Source organism: Eubalaena glacialis, chromosome 15 (genome assembly GCF_028564815.1).
Source record: "Eubalaena glacialis isolate mEubGla1 chromosome 15, mEubGla1.1.hap2.+ XY, whole genome shotgun sequence".
In the NCBI taxonomy this organism is placed as follows: domain Eukaryota; kingdom Metazoa; phylum Chordata; class Mammalia; order Artiodactyla; family Balaenidae; genus Eubalaena; species Eubalaena glacialis.
The window spans coordinates 55917384-55936965 of NC_083730.1; the positions used below are offsets into that span (position 1 = coordinate 55917384).

The 19582-nt window shown below is 43.9% G+C and overlaps 1 protein-coding gene across 1 annotated transcript in view; it reads right to left on the minus strand.

Annotated features, from left to right (window-relative positions):
• Positions 1-19025, minus strand: part of COLEC12 (collectin subfamily member 12) — a 193399-nt gene extending 174374 nt beyond the window's left edge. Inside the window, exons 1-2 of the mRNA XM_061168875.1 lie at positions 18851-19025; positions 1772-1822 (exon numbers count right to left, since the gene is read on the minus strand). Of these exons, the coding sequence (XP_061024858.1) occupies positions 1772-1822; positions 18851-18857 (58 nt within the window). The 5' untranslated portion in view covers positions 18858-19025. The remainder of the gene's footprint in view (positions 1-1771; positions 1823-18850) is intronic.
• Between the last annotated feature and the right edge of the window lie 557 nt (positions 19026-19582).

The window sequence follows — 19582 nt, forward strand, 5'->3', positions numbered from 1 at the left end:
CAAATCCCTGCCCATCTAGCTAGTTACAGGATCATGAAAATTTAAATAAAATTTCTCTCAAGGTCACTCTTTTCTCTTGGTTCTTCACATTTCTACCGATTTCCGTGTAGGGATTTGAAATCTGCTGATCTCCAAAATACACAGGCACGTCAACATTTATTCTGCCTTATCTTTACAAGTTTGATTTTCCTCTTTATTTCTGCCTTTTAATTTCTGTTTTGTTTTTTCTTTCCTTTATAATGTCTGGCTTCCTCTTCACTCCTATGACAACCTTCAGTGAACCACGATGGGAAAGCAGAATAACACATGGTACCAATGCAGAAACAAGTCATTGTGCAGATAAAGAACAGTAGCATGGGGGAGGGGAGAGCATGGTGGGCAGAAGCCTCTCTGCCAGCACATGAACGGAGGGGCCGTGGGCTTCGTGCCACTGCATTCTCACTTTAAAGCCCTATTTTTTGTCCCAGAAAGAAATGCAGAAGTGTGTATCCAGAAGGAAAAATGCTAAAGCAATGAGGGAGCCAGAGCAGCTAGGGGATGTTAAATTTAATCAAGGTCCAGCCAGGATTTTTTTTAAGCAACAGGAAGTAGATTTATTCCCTTTCATACTCTCTCTCTCTCTCTCTCTCTCTCAGACACACACACACTCTCATTCTTTTCTCCTCTATCCTCTATTCCTCATTTCCTCTGACCAAGGCACAGAAACGGGCTGGACAGAAAAACCTCAGTTCCCTTGAACTGTCTTTGGAACTTTGTAATGTTTTCACTGGCAGTTTGAGGCCCAACTGCAGATCCTGGGAAGTGTGGTCAAAGACAGAAGAGCATCCGTGAGTAGGCAGAGAAGCGTGGATTAGTTCCCTGTGGCTGCTGGGACAGATCACCACAAATGGGGTGGCTTAAAAGAACACAGATTTCTTCTCTTACGGTGTGAGAGGCCAGAAGTCTGAGATCAGCTTTAGTCAGCTGAAATCAAGATGTTGGTGGGGCCGCAATCCCACCAGAGTTCTCCGAACAGAAAATGTTTCCTTGCCTTTTTCAGCTTCCAATGCCCACCTGTATCCCTTGGCTTGTGGCCCCTTCCTCCACCTGCACAGCATATCACTCCAATATCTGTTCCCATCATCCCATTGCCCTCTTTTCTCAGCAGTCAAATCTTCCTCTCCCTCCCTCTTATAAGGACAATTGTGCTTGCATTTAGAGCCCACCCGGATAACCCAGAATAACCTCCCCTGCTCAAACTCTTAACTTGATTACATCTGCAGAGCACTTTATGCCATATAAGGTAACATTCAGGTTCCAGGGATTAGGATGAGGATATCTTCAGGGGCCACTGTTCAGACTACCTTGGAGCACCTGTGTCTAGCTGGGTTCCTGAAAAAAGTCTCCCTCTCATTTCTCCACTGACACTAAGTTATGAATATGGGGCCTGAGGAAAAAGGGAAAAGATGTTTTCTAAATCTCAAAATAGAGAAATGCCTATCTTGTCACAGATTTACCTTTCCCACCATGTTTTGCCTGTTAAGCCATCAGGTTTGTATTCAGCCAACCCCCCCTAAGCATCCCATCACTTCCCCATGCCTGGGCGTAACTCCTGTCCCACTAGCCTCAGATTCTCTGAGAAATCATCCACCTGTTATACAGAAACTCAATTTCCAACCAAAATTGGGCCTCAGAGGCACACATGTTCATGTGTGTCAGAGGTCCAGCCATGGTCATGTTACCATATCCCAGATCAAGCACAGAGAAGGAACAGAGCTTTGTTAGAACTCACCAAACCGCTTGTAACCGAAGGAATGCACCTCCTCCTCCTCTGCGAAGTCGTCTGCGGGAGAAGAAAAGACAGAGCATTAACCACAGTGAGGCCGGAAGTGCAGGGTCAGTGCTGGACTCAAGTTCAGCCGTCTCCACCTGCTCCACCCTCCCCTCGCCCACCATGCTCCTCACGTGGCTGTCCTTCTGCTGCTGGAACATACCACGCTTTCTGAGAAAGACCACAGTGTCCCTGCACTGGCTGTTCCCTCTGCCTGGAGTGCTCTTCCTCCTGTTCCTCAGGCGACTCCTTCTAATTCAGGTCTCAGCTGAGGTATGGTATCTTCGAGATGCCTTTCCGGACCACCACCCAGCCACTCTGTGTCAAACCATCCTATTTTAATATTACTCTCTGGTATCATCCTCATTTATGTGTGTGTGTGTGTCATCGTGCATGCTGTGAGCAGAAATTTTTTTCTGTCTGACTTCATGAATGAATCCCATGTACCTAGAATGGTGCCTGTCAAAGAGCAGAGGCTTAATAAACTTGGGTGAATGAATGACTGAATAATCAGCTGTCCAAAGGGTCAAGTTATCTTCATGTAACTGAGCCTAAAGCCTTCCTTTGCAGATGCCAGGCTCTGGGGTCACCTCTTCCACCAACTGTGGCATCTCAGGAGCCCAGCATGCCTCCTGCAAGGACAGCCAAATTCTTCCCCACTCTCCTTCCACTGGGTAACTGGGACTGATGGATGGTTTCCCAGTAAATGCATTTCAAAAGACAGACTTGCTTGGGAATTCCTAAAGGTAGGGAACTGGAAACAAGGGCAATGTTATGTCAGCCATGCTTTCTACCAAAAGCCCAAATCTCCCTCCTCACATGGACACGGTGCAATTCCTATGACACTGATAACGAACTTGTCATTTCACACATCTGCCAGGTGTGGGTGTGCAATTAAAGGATACTTCTGATGACAAGTCAAAGTGTTAAGACCAGGCCTTTCCAGGGAGACCTAACCAATTCTTCTTTTTTTTTCTTTTCTATTATGGTTTATTATAGGATATTGACTATAGTTCCCTGTGTTATATAGTAGGAACTTGTTGTTTATCTATTTTATATATAGTAGTTTGTATCTGCTACTCCCAAACTCCTAATTTTATCCCTTTCCAACCCCCTTTCCCATTTGGTAACCATAAGTCTGTTTCCTATGTCTGTGAGCCCGTTTCTGTTTCATAAATAAGCTCATTTGTGTCACATTTAAGATTCCACGTCTAAGTGATATCATATGGTGTTTGTCTTTCTCTGTCTGACTGACTTCACTTAGTATGATAATCTCTAGGTCCGTCCATGTTGCTGCAAATGGCATTCTTTCACTCTTTTTATGGCTGAGTAATATTCCATTGTATACATGTACCACATCTTCTTTATCCATTCATCTGTCGGTGGACACGTAGGTTGCTTCCGTGTCTTGGCTATTGTCCAACCAATTATTCTTGAGTTGGTCACCATCACTGCACCAGCACCCAGCTTTCCCCCCACATGCAGTTCAGTTCAAAAGCGCTGACTCTGCGCTCACTATGGACCAGAGATTGCCAGGCAGTGGGGTACACAAATGAGTGAGACATGGTTCCTTCCCTCAAGAAGCTGACAGGCTTTCAAAGAAAAGAGACATGTAGGGAGGAAATAGAGCCTCTGTGATCATCTTTTTCAGCCCACAGATGGGACACAGGGCCTGGCTATAACCGAACCTTGAAATGTGGAAAAACCCAAGATGTGTGATATCTACCACACAGTGTGCTGAACCTCAGCACACTAGTTTGTTATGAAGTGTTATGAAGACATGTGTGAGAGAACAACTACTCCTAAGACAATGGAGAAGTCAGAAATCTTTGTATTTTACCATGTTTCCTTATTCAGAGAACAGCGAAGAGATCTTGCTTGGAATCTAGAAATCCAGGTTTTCATGATTCAAGTCGTCTTCTTCTGGCAAGGATTAAAGCTTTAGTTCTTTCTAGATGGAAGAACGTGCTTACAAGCAAAAGAACAGTACCTTTTTCTCTCTGACTCGGTGATTAGTTAGTTCGACAAATACATATTAAGCCCCTAGTCTGTGCTGGCTTTCCTAAGTAATTCTCCCATTAATGCCTGCAAAGTCCGGTTTAGTCTCAGTTAAAGAGAAACCCTTATCTGCTTCTTCTGCTTAGAAATCCATGCATTCATTTATTCACTCAGTCAATAAACAGGTATTTATAGACCAGTGGAGTTGATGGGACATGAACATAGGTAACGATGCCACCCAGATGTCAGCTTCCCCTGCCAGCTCCAGCCCCTCCACTGCAGAGACACATCCGCAAAAGAATCTGCTCACATGCACACGCTGTGGGCCAAGGAACCATCATCACTGAAGAACTCACAGTGGAGACAAAAAAACAGATTACACTGTGCTCCCGGTAGCAAACAGCTTAAAACATTAGTGTTCTCCCTAAAGCTTCTTTTCAGCAGACCTACTATTAGTTTGTTTGTTTGTTTTCTTTTTCCTCTCTGGTCTTTTTCCCATGCAGCATTTAGTCTGACTGACTCCTCTCTCCTTCCTGAAATTTCCCTGGGAACTTCAAATGTCTCATATTTTTGTTATTAAAGCAATTCAGCGCTGCCTCCAAATTAACCTACTCAAACCCATTAGGGGTTCGAAGAAACAAAGGTTTTGTTTTTTTTTTTTTTTTTTTTTTTGAAACAAAGGCTTTACAGGCAACCCCTAATATAGGACTCAAAGAGGATGTCCTGCTTCTTAACCCTCATCCCAAGAGGATGAGAAATTCTTATAGCAGCTCCTAAAAGAATACAAATCTTTGTCTCACCCAAATCTATAATTAGATACTAAATCATATGAGACATGAGGGGTACAAAGGACCCCAGAGAACGTCTTACTGGGATTATCAGGGAAGGTATCATGGAGAAGCGTCTTAATCTTTCCTAGTGTTTATTCTTTGGAGGGAAAAGGAGAGTTACTGCCTACCATATCCCTTTCTTGGAAATTCATAGAAATTTTGGAACCATTAGAGACTCAGGGATGTGCTGAAAGAGAGAGAAAAAAATTGTTCAACTTTGTTTCACTCAATGTTTTCAAGAGTTGACTTTTCGCATCCTTAAAAGCTGCGTCCAGTTGGGCAGGTAACGCCTAGTAGACATTCCATTAGTGGAGGTGTCCCCAGAGCCCCGGCCAGATTCCCCAGCTGTGCAGATTAGCAAACAGCTGATTCAGGCTGGTGATGCACTGAGACATTTCAGGAACGGAGAAAGAGAAAGGGGCAGGAGCTGATGGGGCTTGTGGCTGTGTGGACAGCCACATCAGACTACAAGAGTCACAGGAGAGAGGAGGAGAGGTCAGCGGTTCCCAATGCCTGAAAGTTTGAGAGGGTGAAAGACTCCAACAGGGCCCACATGGCTGGCAGATGGGTTTAAGGAAGACAAACAGCCTGATATTATGTGCAAGGTTATACTTTGTTCTCAAAACCTTTTCCTCACACTGAGTGGACCCAGGCTAAATGCATCCTGGATTTTCTTTATAGTACCAGGGGCCTGCAGAGGTGATGGGCTCAAATAAGGATATTATCCCTCAAGGATATCCAGTCACCTTTGCAACCTGCCACTTTTCAAAATCTGTCTCTGACACAATCTACGTCACACAACTGCTACACTCCAACACGAGCAAGGATTTTGTTAAGATTTAAGACCTCTAAGTTCTGCAGTGGCCATAACTTGATCCCTGCTTCTGACATCAGTTAGTCTGCAGGGAAGAAGTAACCTTAACATCCTAAATAACAAAACGTGTTTAATTGGAGATTTATATCTACAGGCACGTACTTTCCTGGCTGCCACAGCTGTACTATAGCATTTTTGTTGTAATACCTATGGACTATACTGTCTTTTGCTTGCCTATTTCAAAACGCGATTTTTATTTATTTTTTTACTTTCCTTGGTAACTGGCACAGGGCCACGCTGGCCAGAGGTTTCGTGATGGAGAACGCAAAACAGAATTCTGCTGCTGATTTATTCTTTGAGCTTAGCTATTTCAGAGTACCACGAGTTCAAGTGAAGTTTAGTTTAGTTGGCTTGGAGAGTTGAGAGTCATACATATTAATATGTTCCAATCAATCTGTGGACCAAGTTGTGCAATATCCCTATGGGTAGAATTCACCTCTCCTTCCCCTGCACTCCCTTTGTATCAGTGTGACAGCAGTTACTTCCGTCTGCCTTATATTCCAGTTCTGTTTTTGTTGTTTTTTTTTTAACATCTTTATTGGAGTATAATTGCTTTACAGTGGTGTGTTAGTTTCTGCTGTATAACAAAGTGAATCAGCTATATGTATACATATATCCCCATATCCCCTCCCTCTTGCATCTCCCTCCCACCCTCCCTATCCCACCCCTATAGGTGGTCACAAAGCACCGAGCTGATCTCCCTGTGCTATGCGGCTGCTTCCCACTAGCTATCTATTTTACATTTGGTAGTGTATATATGTCCATGCCACTCTCTCACTTCATCCCAGCTTACCCAGTTCTGGTTTTGACTTCACCAGATGGAAAGTCTTTGGAAGACAGGAAACTTATCACATTGTACCCTCAGCAACTAGCACATTTATGCCATGCTACAGAAACTCAGTAATTGTTGTTAAAATGTAAGTAGATTATAGAGTTATACATGTGTCTCTCTCTCCCACGAGCGGATGAATTCCTGAAGGAATTCTTTCTCTTTTTGCGTATCCACCATGTTTGAGGAAGAGAAGAGAACCAATACTTACTCAGATCTACTGAATGTCAGTTACTTCCCATTTGTTGTTTCTCTGTTTTATAGGTGAGAAATCTGAGGCTCAGAGAAGTCACGTAATTTGATCCAAGGTCCCACGACTTGTGAGCAGCCAGACCAACACTAAGACCCAGGTCTGGTGGACCCTCAAGTTTCACACCATGGTGGTTGCTGACCCCACAGACCCAGGAAACTGAACTCTGTGCTAGCAGAAGAGAAGGCTGAGAAGTGATGATTTATACCCCAGAATCCTGAAAAGGCTAAGGAATTTGGGACACAGGCCAATCTGAAAGGAGAATAAAGGTGAGGCTAAAATAGGAGGACTTGTTGAACATATGTTTAAGAAGCAACTGCTATAGGGCTTCCCTGGTGGCACAGTGGTTAAGAATCCGCCTGCCAATGCAGGGGACACGGGTTCGAGCCCTGGTCCAGGAAGATCCCACATGCCACAGAGCAGCTAAGCCCATGTGCCACAACTACTAAGCCTGCACTCTAGAGCCCATGAGCCACAACTACTGAAGCCCGCAAGCCTAGAGCCCGTGCTCCGCAACAAGAGAAGCCACCGCAGTGAGAAGCCCGCACACCACCACAAAGAGTAGCCCCCGCTCGCCGTAACTCGCGCACAGCAACAAAGACCCAACACAGCCAAAAATCAATAAATAAAATAAATAAATTTTAAAAAAAAGAAGCAACTGCTATAATCAAAAAGATAGACAATTAGTGTTGGCAAGAAGATGGAGAAATCAGAACCCTCATATGCTGTTGGTGGGAATGCAAAATGGTGCAGCCACTTTGGAAAACAGTCTGGCAGTTCCTCAAAAGGTTAAACATAGGAATACCATATGAGCCAACAATTCTAATCCTAGGTATATACCCAAGAGAAATGAAAACATATGTCCACGCAAAAACTTGTACATGAATGCTTATAGCAGCATTATTCATAATAGTAAAAAAAAGTAGAACAATCCAAATGTCCACGAATTGAGGAAGGGATAAACAAAATGTGAATATAATATTATTCAGCAATAAAAAGGAATGAAGTACTGATACATGCTACAACAGGAAGGAACCTTGAAAATATTATGCTAGTGAAAGAAGCCGGTCACAAAAGACCACATCTTGTATGATTTCATTCACATGAAATGTCTACATTAGGCCAGTTCATAGTCAGAAAGCAGGCTAAAGCCTAGGGCTGCGAGTTTTGGGGGGAAATGGGGAGTGACTGCTAATGGGCATGGGTTTTTGGGGTGGGGGAGGGTGATGAAAATGTTCTAAACTTGATTGTAATGATGGTTGCAAAACTTGTGAATATATATATATATATATAAAACCCTCTTAATTGCACACTTTAAATGGGTGATCTGTGTGGGATATGAAAAATAAAGCAGTTTGACCTCCCAGGCCCTTCACAGAGCTGGGTGACTGTCCCTCCCTGACCACAGCAGAAGATGGAAGATTTATTACTCAGAGAAATTAAAACAAAAGAACACAAATGGTGTCCTCCTCCAGAGGACACCAGCAACAGCTGAGATGAGGGGAACTGTAATGGAATCAGGGGAAAAGGGGGAAATTTTCATACTGAATGTTCAGAAACTCAGTCCTCTTCTCCCACTCAGCAACCAGACTGTATCCTCCAGGCTAATGACTGAAGGTTCTTCCTGGGGAATCCGGCCGGTTAAGAGAAAAATAAACTAATGATTCTCATTCCAGGAGGTCCCCAATGGAACAGCCCAGCCAGATCAGCCTAGAGTGATAGTCACAGGTCACAAAATCCACCAAAACAAGGAGCTTCTAATTAATGTTTATAATACTCTGCTCTTATACGTGAGGAGACACCAGACACGTGACACAGCCTCTAACATGAAAAGACAAAGATGAAAATAAAGAAACCAGATAAAGCAATTTGGAGGAAATACACATTATGCAGAATGATAAAAAATAAAATGAAAAATCCTACCATTAATATCCTTGTAGAGATAAGAGAAGATAAATGTATCCATAAAAGAAGAACAGGATGCTATAATAAAAAAGAAACCCTCAGAGAAAAAGAAAGAACTCTTGGAAATTAAAACTATGATCACAGAAATGAAAACTTAATAGAAGAGTTGGAAGACAGAGTTGAAATATTCCAGAAAGCAGAAAAAGGGCAAATAAATAGAAAAGAGTAAAGACGAGAAAAATATTAGACAACCAATTAAGTGGGTCCAATATTCAAATAACAGGTGTTCCAGGAGAAAAGAACAGAGGGAAAGAATCATCAGAGGAATAAGTAACAGTATTTCTAGGATTGAAGGATATGAGTTTCCAGAATGAAAAGGCACATCACTTCCCATCACAAAGAAAGGAAGAAGATCCACTCCGAGGCACATCATCATAAAGTTTCAGAACCCTGTGGACAAAGAGAAAACTCAAAAGCTTCTGGACAGAAAAAAAAAAAAAAAAAAAGATTACTTACAAGAATTTTTTAAAAAAGGAATGGCTTCACATGTCTCACCAGCAAAACTGGAGCTAAAAGAGAAGAAACCAGTGCCTTCAAAATTCTAAGGCTATATTATTTCCAACAGAGAAATCTCTCAACTAAATGAGTAGGTAATATAAAGACCTCTTCAGACCTACAGATTCCTCAAAAATGTACCTCTCATGCACACTCTTCTCGAGGAGTCATTGGCGAAAGCATTCCTCTGAAATAAGGAACAAACCCAGAAAGATGTATGTGCGTATATGTGTATGTGTGCACATGCATGTGTGCACCCTAACCTAACCTTAACCCTAACCCTGAGTAGGTCGGAAGAGTCCAGGAAAGATTTCTTCAAGAAGATGAAAATGCGGTAATACCTACTATGTTTGAACACACTGCACAGAGATGGAGGACAGTGGAAGAGACTTTGGGGGTGAATGTCGATGTAAACATACATGGGAGGCTAAACAAACAAAATAACAAGAGGATTACCAATTCCAGAGGAAACACAGTTATGCAAGAGAGAAATATAAGTCAGCTGTGAATAGCATTGACATCGTCTTAATAATATAAACACTGAATATTGATCTAGGCCAAACTGTGATATAACTATACTGGGATTATAGGGGTCAACAGAAGGTGTCCGTGATGGTTGTCAGGTGGAGGTGAAGGGTAAAAGAACTAAATCCTCATCTGCTATAAAGGGAAGTCAATATATAATGCCTAAAACCAAAATAATAATAATAATAATAATAAAAACAAAAAGTACCAAAAGCATGTCACTTAAGGACATGGGGCCGTAGTAGCTCATCCGCGTTAAGAGCCACCAACAATTTTTCCATCCCTCCACGTGCAAGTCCATTTCCACTCTTTTGAATCTGGGAGGACCCTGTGACTTGCTGTGGCCAATGGTATTTGCCAGAAGTAGCAGTGGGTGACCTCAGGGCCTAGGTCTTCTCCAAGACCTCTGCCTTTCAGCTTCTGTTTTCACCCCCTCGGCAGCTGGCTGCCATGGGAAATGTCCAGGTACCCTGCTGGACCAGAGGCCACCTGAGGAGAGAGGATCCCTGGGGGATGAGAGACTCGAAAGGAAAGGGGAGAACCCGGCCAGCCCTGGGCCCTTCCAGCCACCCCGCTGATGCTCCAGCCATGGAGCGAGGCTGACCATCCTGGCCAACACCTCGGCAAGCAGAAACCAGCCATCCCCGCCAAGCTCAGCCTGAATCGCAGGGTCATGAACAAATAAACATCTGTTGTTTGAAGCTACAGGGTTTGGGGATGGTGTGTTCTAGGTAGAGAACTGAAAGAAAAGTCAATGCCAAAAGAAAATGCAAAAAATGTTCTCAGGAGGTTGCCTCTGGGGACTGGAAAGCGATGAAATGAAGTGGGTTGGGCAGGAAATTGCTGTTTTTCATAATAAATGTGATATTCTCTGACTCTTTAAACTATGCGCATCTCTAACTTTGATAAAAATAAGAACTAAAGTCAAGCAAACAAAACAAGGGAATGTGTAGGGGAGATAAAAGTCAGGTAGACAGAAAGAAAAGTGCTCGGGTCCAGTGGATGCTGACCACCAGAAAAGGTCCCCTGCTCCAAAGAGCCGGCGAGCAGAGTTCACCCTAGAGCGACAGCCCAGAAGGTGTGGACTCGCAGCCTTCACTAGCTGGCACAGAGTAGGTTCTAACAAATGTCACACTGATCAGAACAAGTTCCGGCGCTTTTAGGAGCCAGGCTGAAGGACCGTGGACAGAGGCGAGGCTGAATTTAAACTTCTCTTTCAAGCCGGGCTCAGCACTGCTGTCCACTCTGTACTGTCTCCACCCTGATGCAGCCCCAGTTCCTGTAGCGTCATCACCGCTAGAACAAAACAGTGCGGTCCCACAGGCTGCTAAAAATACTTGTAGGTTATTCCAAATAGTACAAGACATTTATTTTGATTACTCAGCTGCTTTCTGAATTTTATGTTTTACAGCAATAGGATCCCTTTTTTGGTTCAGTGGTATAGGGGGTTTTTTTTAAGTCAAAATTGTAAAGACATAAAGTGACTCCAATTTCTGGCACAACTTGTAATTCTGATGCTTTTCAAAAACTTGCTTTTCTGATAAGGAGATACGATACCCTTTTCCTTCCTTTATCGTTCAACAAAATTGAAGGGATTTTTTTGGTAACTTTTACCACTAAATTGGTAGTGGAGGCTAAACCAGATTTCCTCCAGGAGGCCCACTTCAACAACTTAAAAAGTAAATAAATATGAGACTCAAAATGTTGACCCCCACATCTATCATTCACAGTAACTACAGGGGAGGTGACATGTCTCCCCTTCTCTTATGAGGGACCTTCTCATCTAATCAGCTTGGTCAAGTAGAGTCAGGATGAGGACTTGAATCCCTGCCCCACATTTTATAAGGACCGTGGAAAGGTGTCAACTGCATGGGTCATTTGGCAAGAAAAACTAACGCCATCCATTTCTCTGGAGACACACACACAAAATAAGTAGTCTGTTTAAAAACCAAACCAAACCAAACAAAAACTGATATATCTGTTTTGTTCTGAAATCATTTAACTTTATGTTTAGGTTATCCAAACAATTATATCAAAGTAACATACTATAATTAATTATGAATGATGGACCAAAACTGAGCTTAGGAGACAAAGTTCTAGAAAACTTTGTATTTGATTCTCTCTCATCTCCCACATTGAAATGTCCTACTTGAAGGTTTCAGGGTGGCCCTGATGCACCATTTGCCTCTAATTACTATTAGAGCAATGTAACCTGAAACATGAAATATAATTTGAGATAACGAATCAGCTTGAATCTCCCCTCCAAAGGAAAATATTCCTGTCCTCAGCCATCTCCTCCTGTGTCCTACAGCAGCATTTATCTGAACCTCAAATAAGGCGCTTTTCACCTTCTATCTTTAATGCCAATTGTTTATGCATAAGTCTTACCCTGCCCATCAGACTGCAAGCTCCTCGAGGACAGGGGCTATGTACATACTAAATATCTGACTATATTTCAATAACATTCTAAATGAAGAATATTTAACTATATTTAATATAAAGAATATTTGAATATATTTAAATAATATACTACATAAAGAATAAGTGAAAGCTAGTTAGGACTTGATGGCCTAATTTTAAATAATAAATAAAATACAAACATGACAGCTTAATAGAAAATTAACATTACCAGTGAAATAGACATGATGTCATACGGTTAAAAACACATACATACACATATATCTGTCCTAAGACTTATTTACAGATAAATTTGTTTTATGTTTTGACTCTTTGATGTCATATCCTTACTGGACAAAACTGGACACTGGATTTGAGATACAAATCTTTAAAAACATTATGTCACCATCAGTAGGTACCTGAACAATAGTGCTCCAGGAAAATTAGTGTTCCTAGGTAAATTAAAGGTATTTACATATATTTTCTAATTTCCTAGCATGATCATAACAAATGAGAAAATGGTACCATTTTCACTATAGTTACAAACTGCACTGTAAATATGGTCCATGCATTTTCAGTAGGGCTGATTTCTGACTACATGACAATAACACGAGTGATGGCAGCTGGAGATGGACCAATAGGAAAACTGTTTCCCATAAAGAGCACAGTTTTCTCCCATCCCCCAGGTCTTTGTACCACACATTTGTAATTTGAAAATGACTTTCATTTCAAAACCGAACTTTTTTGAACTTTTTTCTTTGTGGTAGAAACTGTATCACTTGATTAACTTAACATAAGATGGTTCATAATTGGCAATTACGTTCTGCCTGGAGGAAGCAGCAGGTTATAACTAAACAGTATTCTAACACCTAAAATGTCTTGAGTTCTCCTTCGGTGCCAGACACCATTCTAAACAACTGATCTATACTAACCTACTTAATCCTCAAAACAAACCAACAAAACAAAAATAAAACAAATAAAACCAAAAAAAAGGCATCCAGTAGCGCCCCCATTTGACAGATGAGGACACTGGGGGCCCCAGTAGGTTAAGTAGTTTGCATGTGGTCACCAGGCCCTCTGATTTCAGAGCCCACACTCTTCACCACACTAAAATTGTCAGGTTCAACTCCTGGGAACACTACATATAATTACATTTTATGAAATGGTTACATTTTAAAGTATATATTATTAACTATAAATTTGGATTATTTTGGCTTTGAATAATAAAATGTTTTATATATATATATATATACATCAGCTAGTTTCCAAACATTTCTATGTCACAAGGAAGTGACTTACGCCCAAAGAAGTGCATCTACTTCCACAAACCAATGACAAGTTAGTTTTTTCACATAGAAATGTCAAATGTCCAACCTCTTAGGCAAGTGCATATGACTTCACGTGATACAAGGTTATAATCTCAAATGACTCAGGAAGTATAAAGGAGTCTCATTTAATATATCCAAGTCCAATAAATAAATAAATGTTTAAATCTCCTCCCATGCTGAAAAACATATTTCCTTCATATTTTTTAAGAGTACTGACTGACTATTTGTGATAAATTCAGGGGTTAAGATAGCTCCTAGGACCTCTTTGGAATTTTAAATTGGATTACTAATTTCTCCTTTCACTGCTATATAATTATGAAGGTCCCTTAAGCAATCAGCAGGACCTGTTCAAGGTACTATTTTGGTTTGGGCCCTTCAAACATCATTCACTTAAAAAGAAATCAAATCACTGCTTGATTGAAAAGTTACCCGCTGCAAGTTTTGGATTGTTGGTGTGGTTAGAAACTGTGTTATCAAAAGTGAACAATAAAATACTTTCTATGAAGAATGTCAGTATCTCCCTATCCCTTGTTTAAGATGTTTACTACTACTACTACTACTACTATTTTTAAATTATTATTATTACTGATCACCTACTGGTGGTCACAGTCTGTTCTTGAAAAGCAATTCTGACAATGTTTCATTTTCTCACAGCAAACCTGTCAGCAAAACAATGCAGGGGCTGTTTCCAGAGTCCATGGCTTTAGGGAGCCATTCACACTCATTCAATCAATCACAAGAAAACCTCCCGGCAGATAAATTCTACAAAAGGCAGCAACCCTGGAATCTGCCTTATCTCTGCAGGAGCTCCAGCCTAGAGAGACTCCTTCAGTGACTGGCTGAAGAGAGCACAGCCAATTTCTTCAGACCTTTGACGCCAGGTTATTAAAGTCTAAGCCCAGACAGTAGGACCTTTTCTACCTTGCTCACTCAGTATCTATGGATTGTGGCACACAGTAGGTACTTAACAAAGCTGGGCTGATTGAATGAAACATTAGGGTGTGGCTAGGAGGGAGCCTAAATTAGAGGTGTTACATGTGGACTCTGGAGTCAGACTGTCCGAATTTGCATACTAATTTCCCCACTGACTAGCTTAGTGCCCTGAGACAAGTAACTCAGCCTCTCTGAGTCTAAGATTTCTTAACTGTAAAATGAAGAAAAAAATAATGCCTGGCATGGCAGGTGCTCAATAAATGTTAGCTATTACTAAAGGGAAAAATAGTAAGTGGGGATATTAAATGGCCCATCAGTCATGCCTAAGAAGTTGTTTGCAGCACTAACCACAGTACAGATTAACTTGTCCCTGGCTTTTATCTTCCAACTCACAACACTGTTCCCTGCCTCCAGGCCACAGTCAGGAATTCCAGAAGCTGAGAGAGCCTGTGCCTTCGGAATGGCATAGGAGCAGAAGATGAAAAGGCAGGACCAGCCTGGTAGAGCCAACCCCACAGTGCGGGTAGACTTTTTTCACAGATGATCACTTTGATTACCTAGAACACTGTCCCCTGGTCCACAACTGCCTGATTCTTTTCACTCTGATTTGCCCCCAAAAGCAGGAAGACTGTCCTCTGCCCACTCTGGGCTCCTCTCCTAGCACCTGACCTCTTCTTCCCATCACGCGGAGACATGTGGACCAAACTGTCCCCCTGAGAGATCACTCACGTACTGGGTTTACCCGAGGCAAAACAGACTTTTTCTATCACAAAATTTAAATGTCTATTTTCCCACTTGAAAACTAATTCTTCAAAGGCCATTTAACTTACTTTGGCAGCAGCTACATCAACAGTTTTGAAATAATGTTTTAATGAGAATAAGCATTAATTCAGAAAATTAGACACCTAGTTATGCTATAGCTTTAAAGCTATCATACTCCAGCTTTTCCCATCCACACCATTATTGCTGGATAAGCCGCATGGTGGGGGGGGAGGAGTGGTAAGGGGATGGGAACAATCTTGGAAAATTGCATAGGAGACCACAGGGAAGATCTATACTTAGCAATAATTAAACCTCAGATTAAGAATGTCAAGCATCTTCAAACTAACAGTCAAAAGTGTAATTGGATTGCAAATTTGTCTTCCAGAGGAAGGGCAGCCCCAATTCCCAATCAGTGAAAGGAAAAAGGTCTCACTTTGTTTCCATTTCCCTGCAGAAAACATGATTCTTTCAATGCTAAATGCAGTCAGCCCTTACATGCGTGCCTGCTTATCCCAGTTAAGGACAAGAAATCTTAGACACTGGGAAAGCAAAGAGACCATGGGTCTGGGAAAACAACAGGCAGTAGGAGAAGTATACTGCTTACTAGTGCATTTTAAAAGTATTATTGCCAGACAGCATTTCAGAAATGTTTACACACAAAAGCACAAAAATAAGCAGCTGGACACTATGTTTTGATGGCACCAACCTCCTCCCTGTGTTAAATTAGAACAGTGGTTTGAACCACTGTGGTCCCGTGGTTGTTTCCGGCCGTCTCTTAGGTAACAAGTGCTGCTGTATTAAAACTCACCAATATTCCCAACTTCCAGGACTAGAAGTGTGACTTCTTAATGACACACCTAACTCTAGAGGAGTCAGATTCCTTCATAAAGGATGTGAATATTTATTAAAAACCATGAAATTTATGGTGCAGTACAGCTAATTGAAAATGTAATTAGAAATAAATTAAAACCAGCTTCATGTTTTAATCAGTTTGGAACACTTCAAGTATTGCAGCAACAAGGCAAGTAATTTTCTTCTGGAAAATATATAATGATGTCATTATTTTGGTACTTGTGACTCCAGAGATGGAGGAAATAGAACAGAGACAGAGATTTGCTGAACGCAACAGATAGGTGGCACTGTGGCTCATGGCAGACCTGGAATTAGACTACAAAGGCCTGGGTTTTTACAAAGGCTATATCCCAGGTTTAAACATCGGAATTAGAAAGGCAAATAGGCACCCTGAAAAGGTATCTGTCTCGCATAGTAGCTGAATTTCTGCTTTGGCAGATAAACTTCTGTAACTTCTAAGATGTCCACTAATTTTCTATTTGGCTAAAGAATGTTTTAGGTTAATACCTTAATTTTAAGCATTTGCAAGGCTTGTCACTGACTTCCATTATTTAGGGAAATCAAATTCTAATGAAATGTTGGCTTAAACATAATGAGTTAATAGCTATACGACATAATCACGAACCCAAGGAAGACTCTGCGTTGGTTACCTATGGCAAATCATCACAATAATTCTACTTGGTAAAGGCAGCTTTCCTTTTTTGGCTAAAAGCATACTCTGCTTGGCTTCAAAAGTCTTGTGTCCAATTTCTTGGTTCCACCCCTTCCTGGCTGCTGCACGAACTTCGAGTTACTTGGCTACTTAATTGCCTGAGATTCACTTTTCTTCTAGTCCAGAGATTATCGGATCTGGTCTCCTAGGTCTCTCCAAGCCTCACAGGGAAACTGGCAAAGCTTGTCTTTAGATGCCTACCATCCTCCTTGTGGCTGGTTTCTATTTCTTCTAGACTCCTTTTCCACATCTATAATGTAGGGGTTAAAATACCTACCTCACAGGGTTGTTGAGAGGGTTCACTGATGGAGGGCTTATAGAGAGTGGAACACAGGGGCTGGCACTTAGTAGGTACTAAAGAAGTATTACTGCTCCCCCCCTTCCGCATCTCACAAACCAGACAAATAAATGCAAATTACATGGCAATAGTTGGTAAGCAAACCTCTCACAGAATATTTTGTTTTAAAAGAGGCCTTCAAAGTGACTAGTCTACCCAGGGATTCAGTCCCTCAGCTCCCCTTTCCCACTGGGGCAGAAGGTAAGAGGGGCCTTTGAAGCAGTGCCCAGACCACAGAGAGTAAGCAATGAGCCTTCTCCAGGGGGTCTGCAAGCTGGTCTAGAATGCAGTGTAAATCTCACACACACGCAAAAAATATGTTTAGAACTTGTAGGTGTGTCTTCCTCTGCAGATTTGAATTAACATTGGAAAAATACCCAAACTGTAGTAACAGTCATTGACCCAGTCAAAAGCATAACAAGATTTTCAGAGTTTCGGAACACACATGGGAGCTGATGAAATGAGTAGCTGGCTTATCTTTCCGAAAGTTCAAAACCTTCTGGCCTCAGTGACCAGCAATGAGAAGATTAACTGGCTAAAATGATGGTAACTGAGCCCCAGAGTAAAGTTTAGCCGCATGAACTCTTTCCTTTCTGGGAGGATCCTTCAATCAGTGCTAAGGAAAGTGCTCCTTTCCTAGAATGTAACTGAGAGAAGAGAAACCTAGATGGAGAGAGAAGGAACACACACCACTGCCTTTTGAAATTCTCTAGCCAGAGAGTAGTATCCTGTCTTTTGTTTCTCTGGCCCTGGGGCGGGCCCCATTCCACCTGGTGTTCTGTCCCCTCCCTACCCTGGGTCTCCAAAGGAGGACACAGAACTCCCTTGGAAGGAGAGCTAACTGGCATTACCGCTCCGGAGTGTTCAGCGTGAACTCCGTTTCAGAGAAACCTAGAGCCAAAAGTTACTTTCCAAGTCTGTGGGGCTCTCGGGTCGCCCGCCTCGGTCAGCAACGCTTGCAAGTCAAAGCGGTCGCATCGCGTGGTCTTGGGCGACTGGAAACTCGGTCCCCGCGGTCAGATGGCATTTCGCACCCAGCCCCCTCACTCGAGTCCGGCCCGCGCGGGGACAGAAATGTGTTATCCTAACGCAAAACCAGGTCTCCAGTCTTGTGTAAACACCACGCCGGCCCACCCCCAAACGGCTCCCTTGGATGCCTCCGCTGTAATTATTTATCTCACATATAAATCTGGATTCTGCTGACAAATTCGGGTTTCTACTAAACACAAGGCTGCCCTGAGAAGCACTTCTCCTCGCGATTCCGTTTAAAGGTACGATAACATCTGACACTTCCCTAAACCGGCCTGCAGAGGATACCGCCCGGGGGACTGTGTCACCCCTGAACACACGTGGGCACAACTCTGCAGGCGGGCACATGGAAGGGACGCGGAACCCAGGACAGTTATTTTCCAGTCAGTGGGTCTGATGGAGAAAGATGCCAAACGCACTTCCCAAGCCAGCTGAACTCCGCGGGCACCTAATCATTGCCAGATGTGGGGAGGGCGCACCGAGAACATCCCCGAGTCCCAGAGAAAACCCCCGGCCAGCAGCCCGTCGACTTCTTGGACGGGGAAACAGCAACAGCGGGGAGGGAGAGGACGCTGGGGAGAGGGGGGAGTGCTCCAGAGCGGAGAACCGACTGGGGGTTGGGGGGTAATGATGATGCCTCCACTCTCCTGGGCATATTTTTTCCATTAAAAAGTTGGGAACTGGAACCCGTAAACAATAATTTGGGGCTTCAAACTACTTTGTAGAGACAGGATGGGGAGCGGAATACTCACACGCTTCAAAACCCCAAACTCTAGGTCTCCGGCGGTACCCGACTCCGGAGCCGGGGGCGCCCCCAGGGTGCGCGCACGAACCAAGCACCGGGTGTCCCCCGGGGCTCCACGCAGAGAAAGTCCGCGCCGGATGCACCTCGCCCCCTGACGCGCTCCCCGAAGCCCGCCCTACCTTTCATGGTGGCCGAGGAGACGCACAGCCAGCCGGGGAGCTCCGCGCCGCCGAGGAAGTTCGCGCTGAGCAGCGGGTCAGTGAGCGCCCATGGCAGCTGCGCCGCGCGTCGGCCGTCTGCGCTCCAGCCCTCCCTCCCCGCTTGGCCCTCTGTGCCGCGGGGCCGCCGCGCGCGCCGCTCACCCCGGGCGGGAGGCGCCGCTCCCGCCAGCGCCCCTCCCCCTGGCCCGGCCGCCGGGGCGCGCGGGCCGCCGCGCCCACGCCCCCCTCGCGCCCTCCCGCGCCCGCCCCGCCCGCCCGCAGGCCGGCGCCCGCCCGGGCCCCGCCGCTTCCTCGCCGCGCTGTCGCTCGCCCGCGCTCGCCCGCGCTCCCCCGGTTCTCTCTTTTTCCCGTTGGACCAGAAGCGGGACGAAGTCGGAGGAAAGCGGCTCCCGAGGGTGGTCAAGTGCTCACCCTCGGGGTGCATGGAACGTGCGGCCGCTGGGCTTGTTTCTAGACCCCTGACTACCTAGAGTGTGGGGTGAGAGGGCTGGGAGCCTCAGCGTCACGGGGACGGCGGAGTTAGCTCGTCCCTTCTCCAAAGGGCTCTGGGCACGGTAGGGCTAGAGGATCAAACAGGGGGCGAGCACTTCCCCGAGGCTCAAAGTTTCCAAGTGCGCTTGTTGATGCCCCCGAAGGGACACAAGGGACAGTGCTCAATGCCACCCGGGGAGAGCTGTCGCTAAGTTCGAA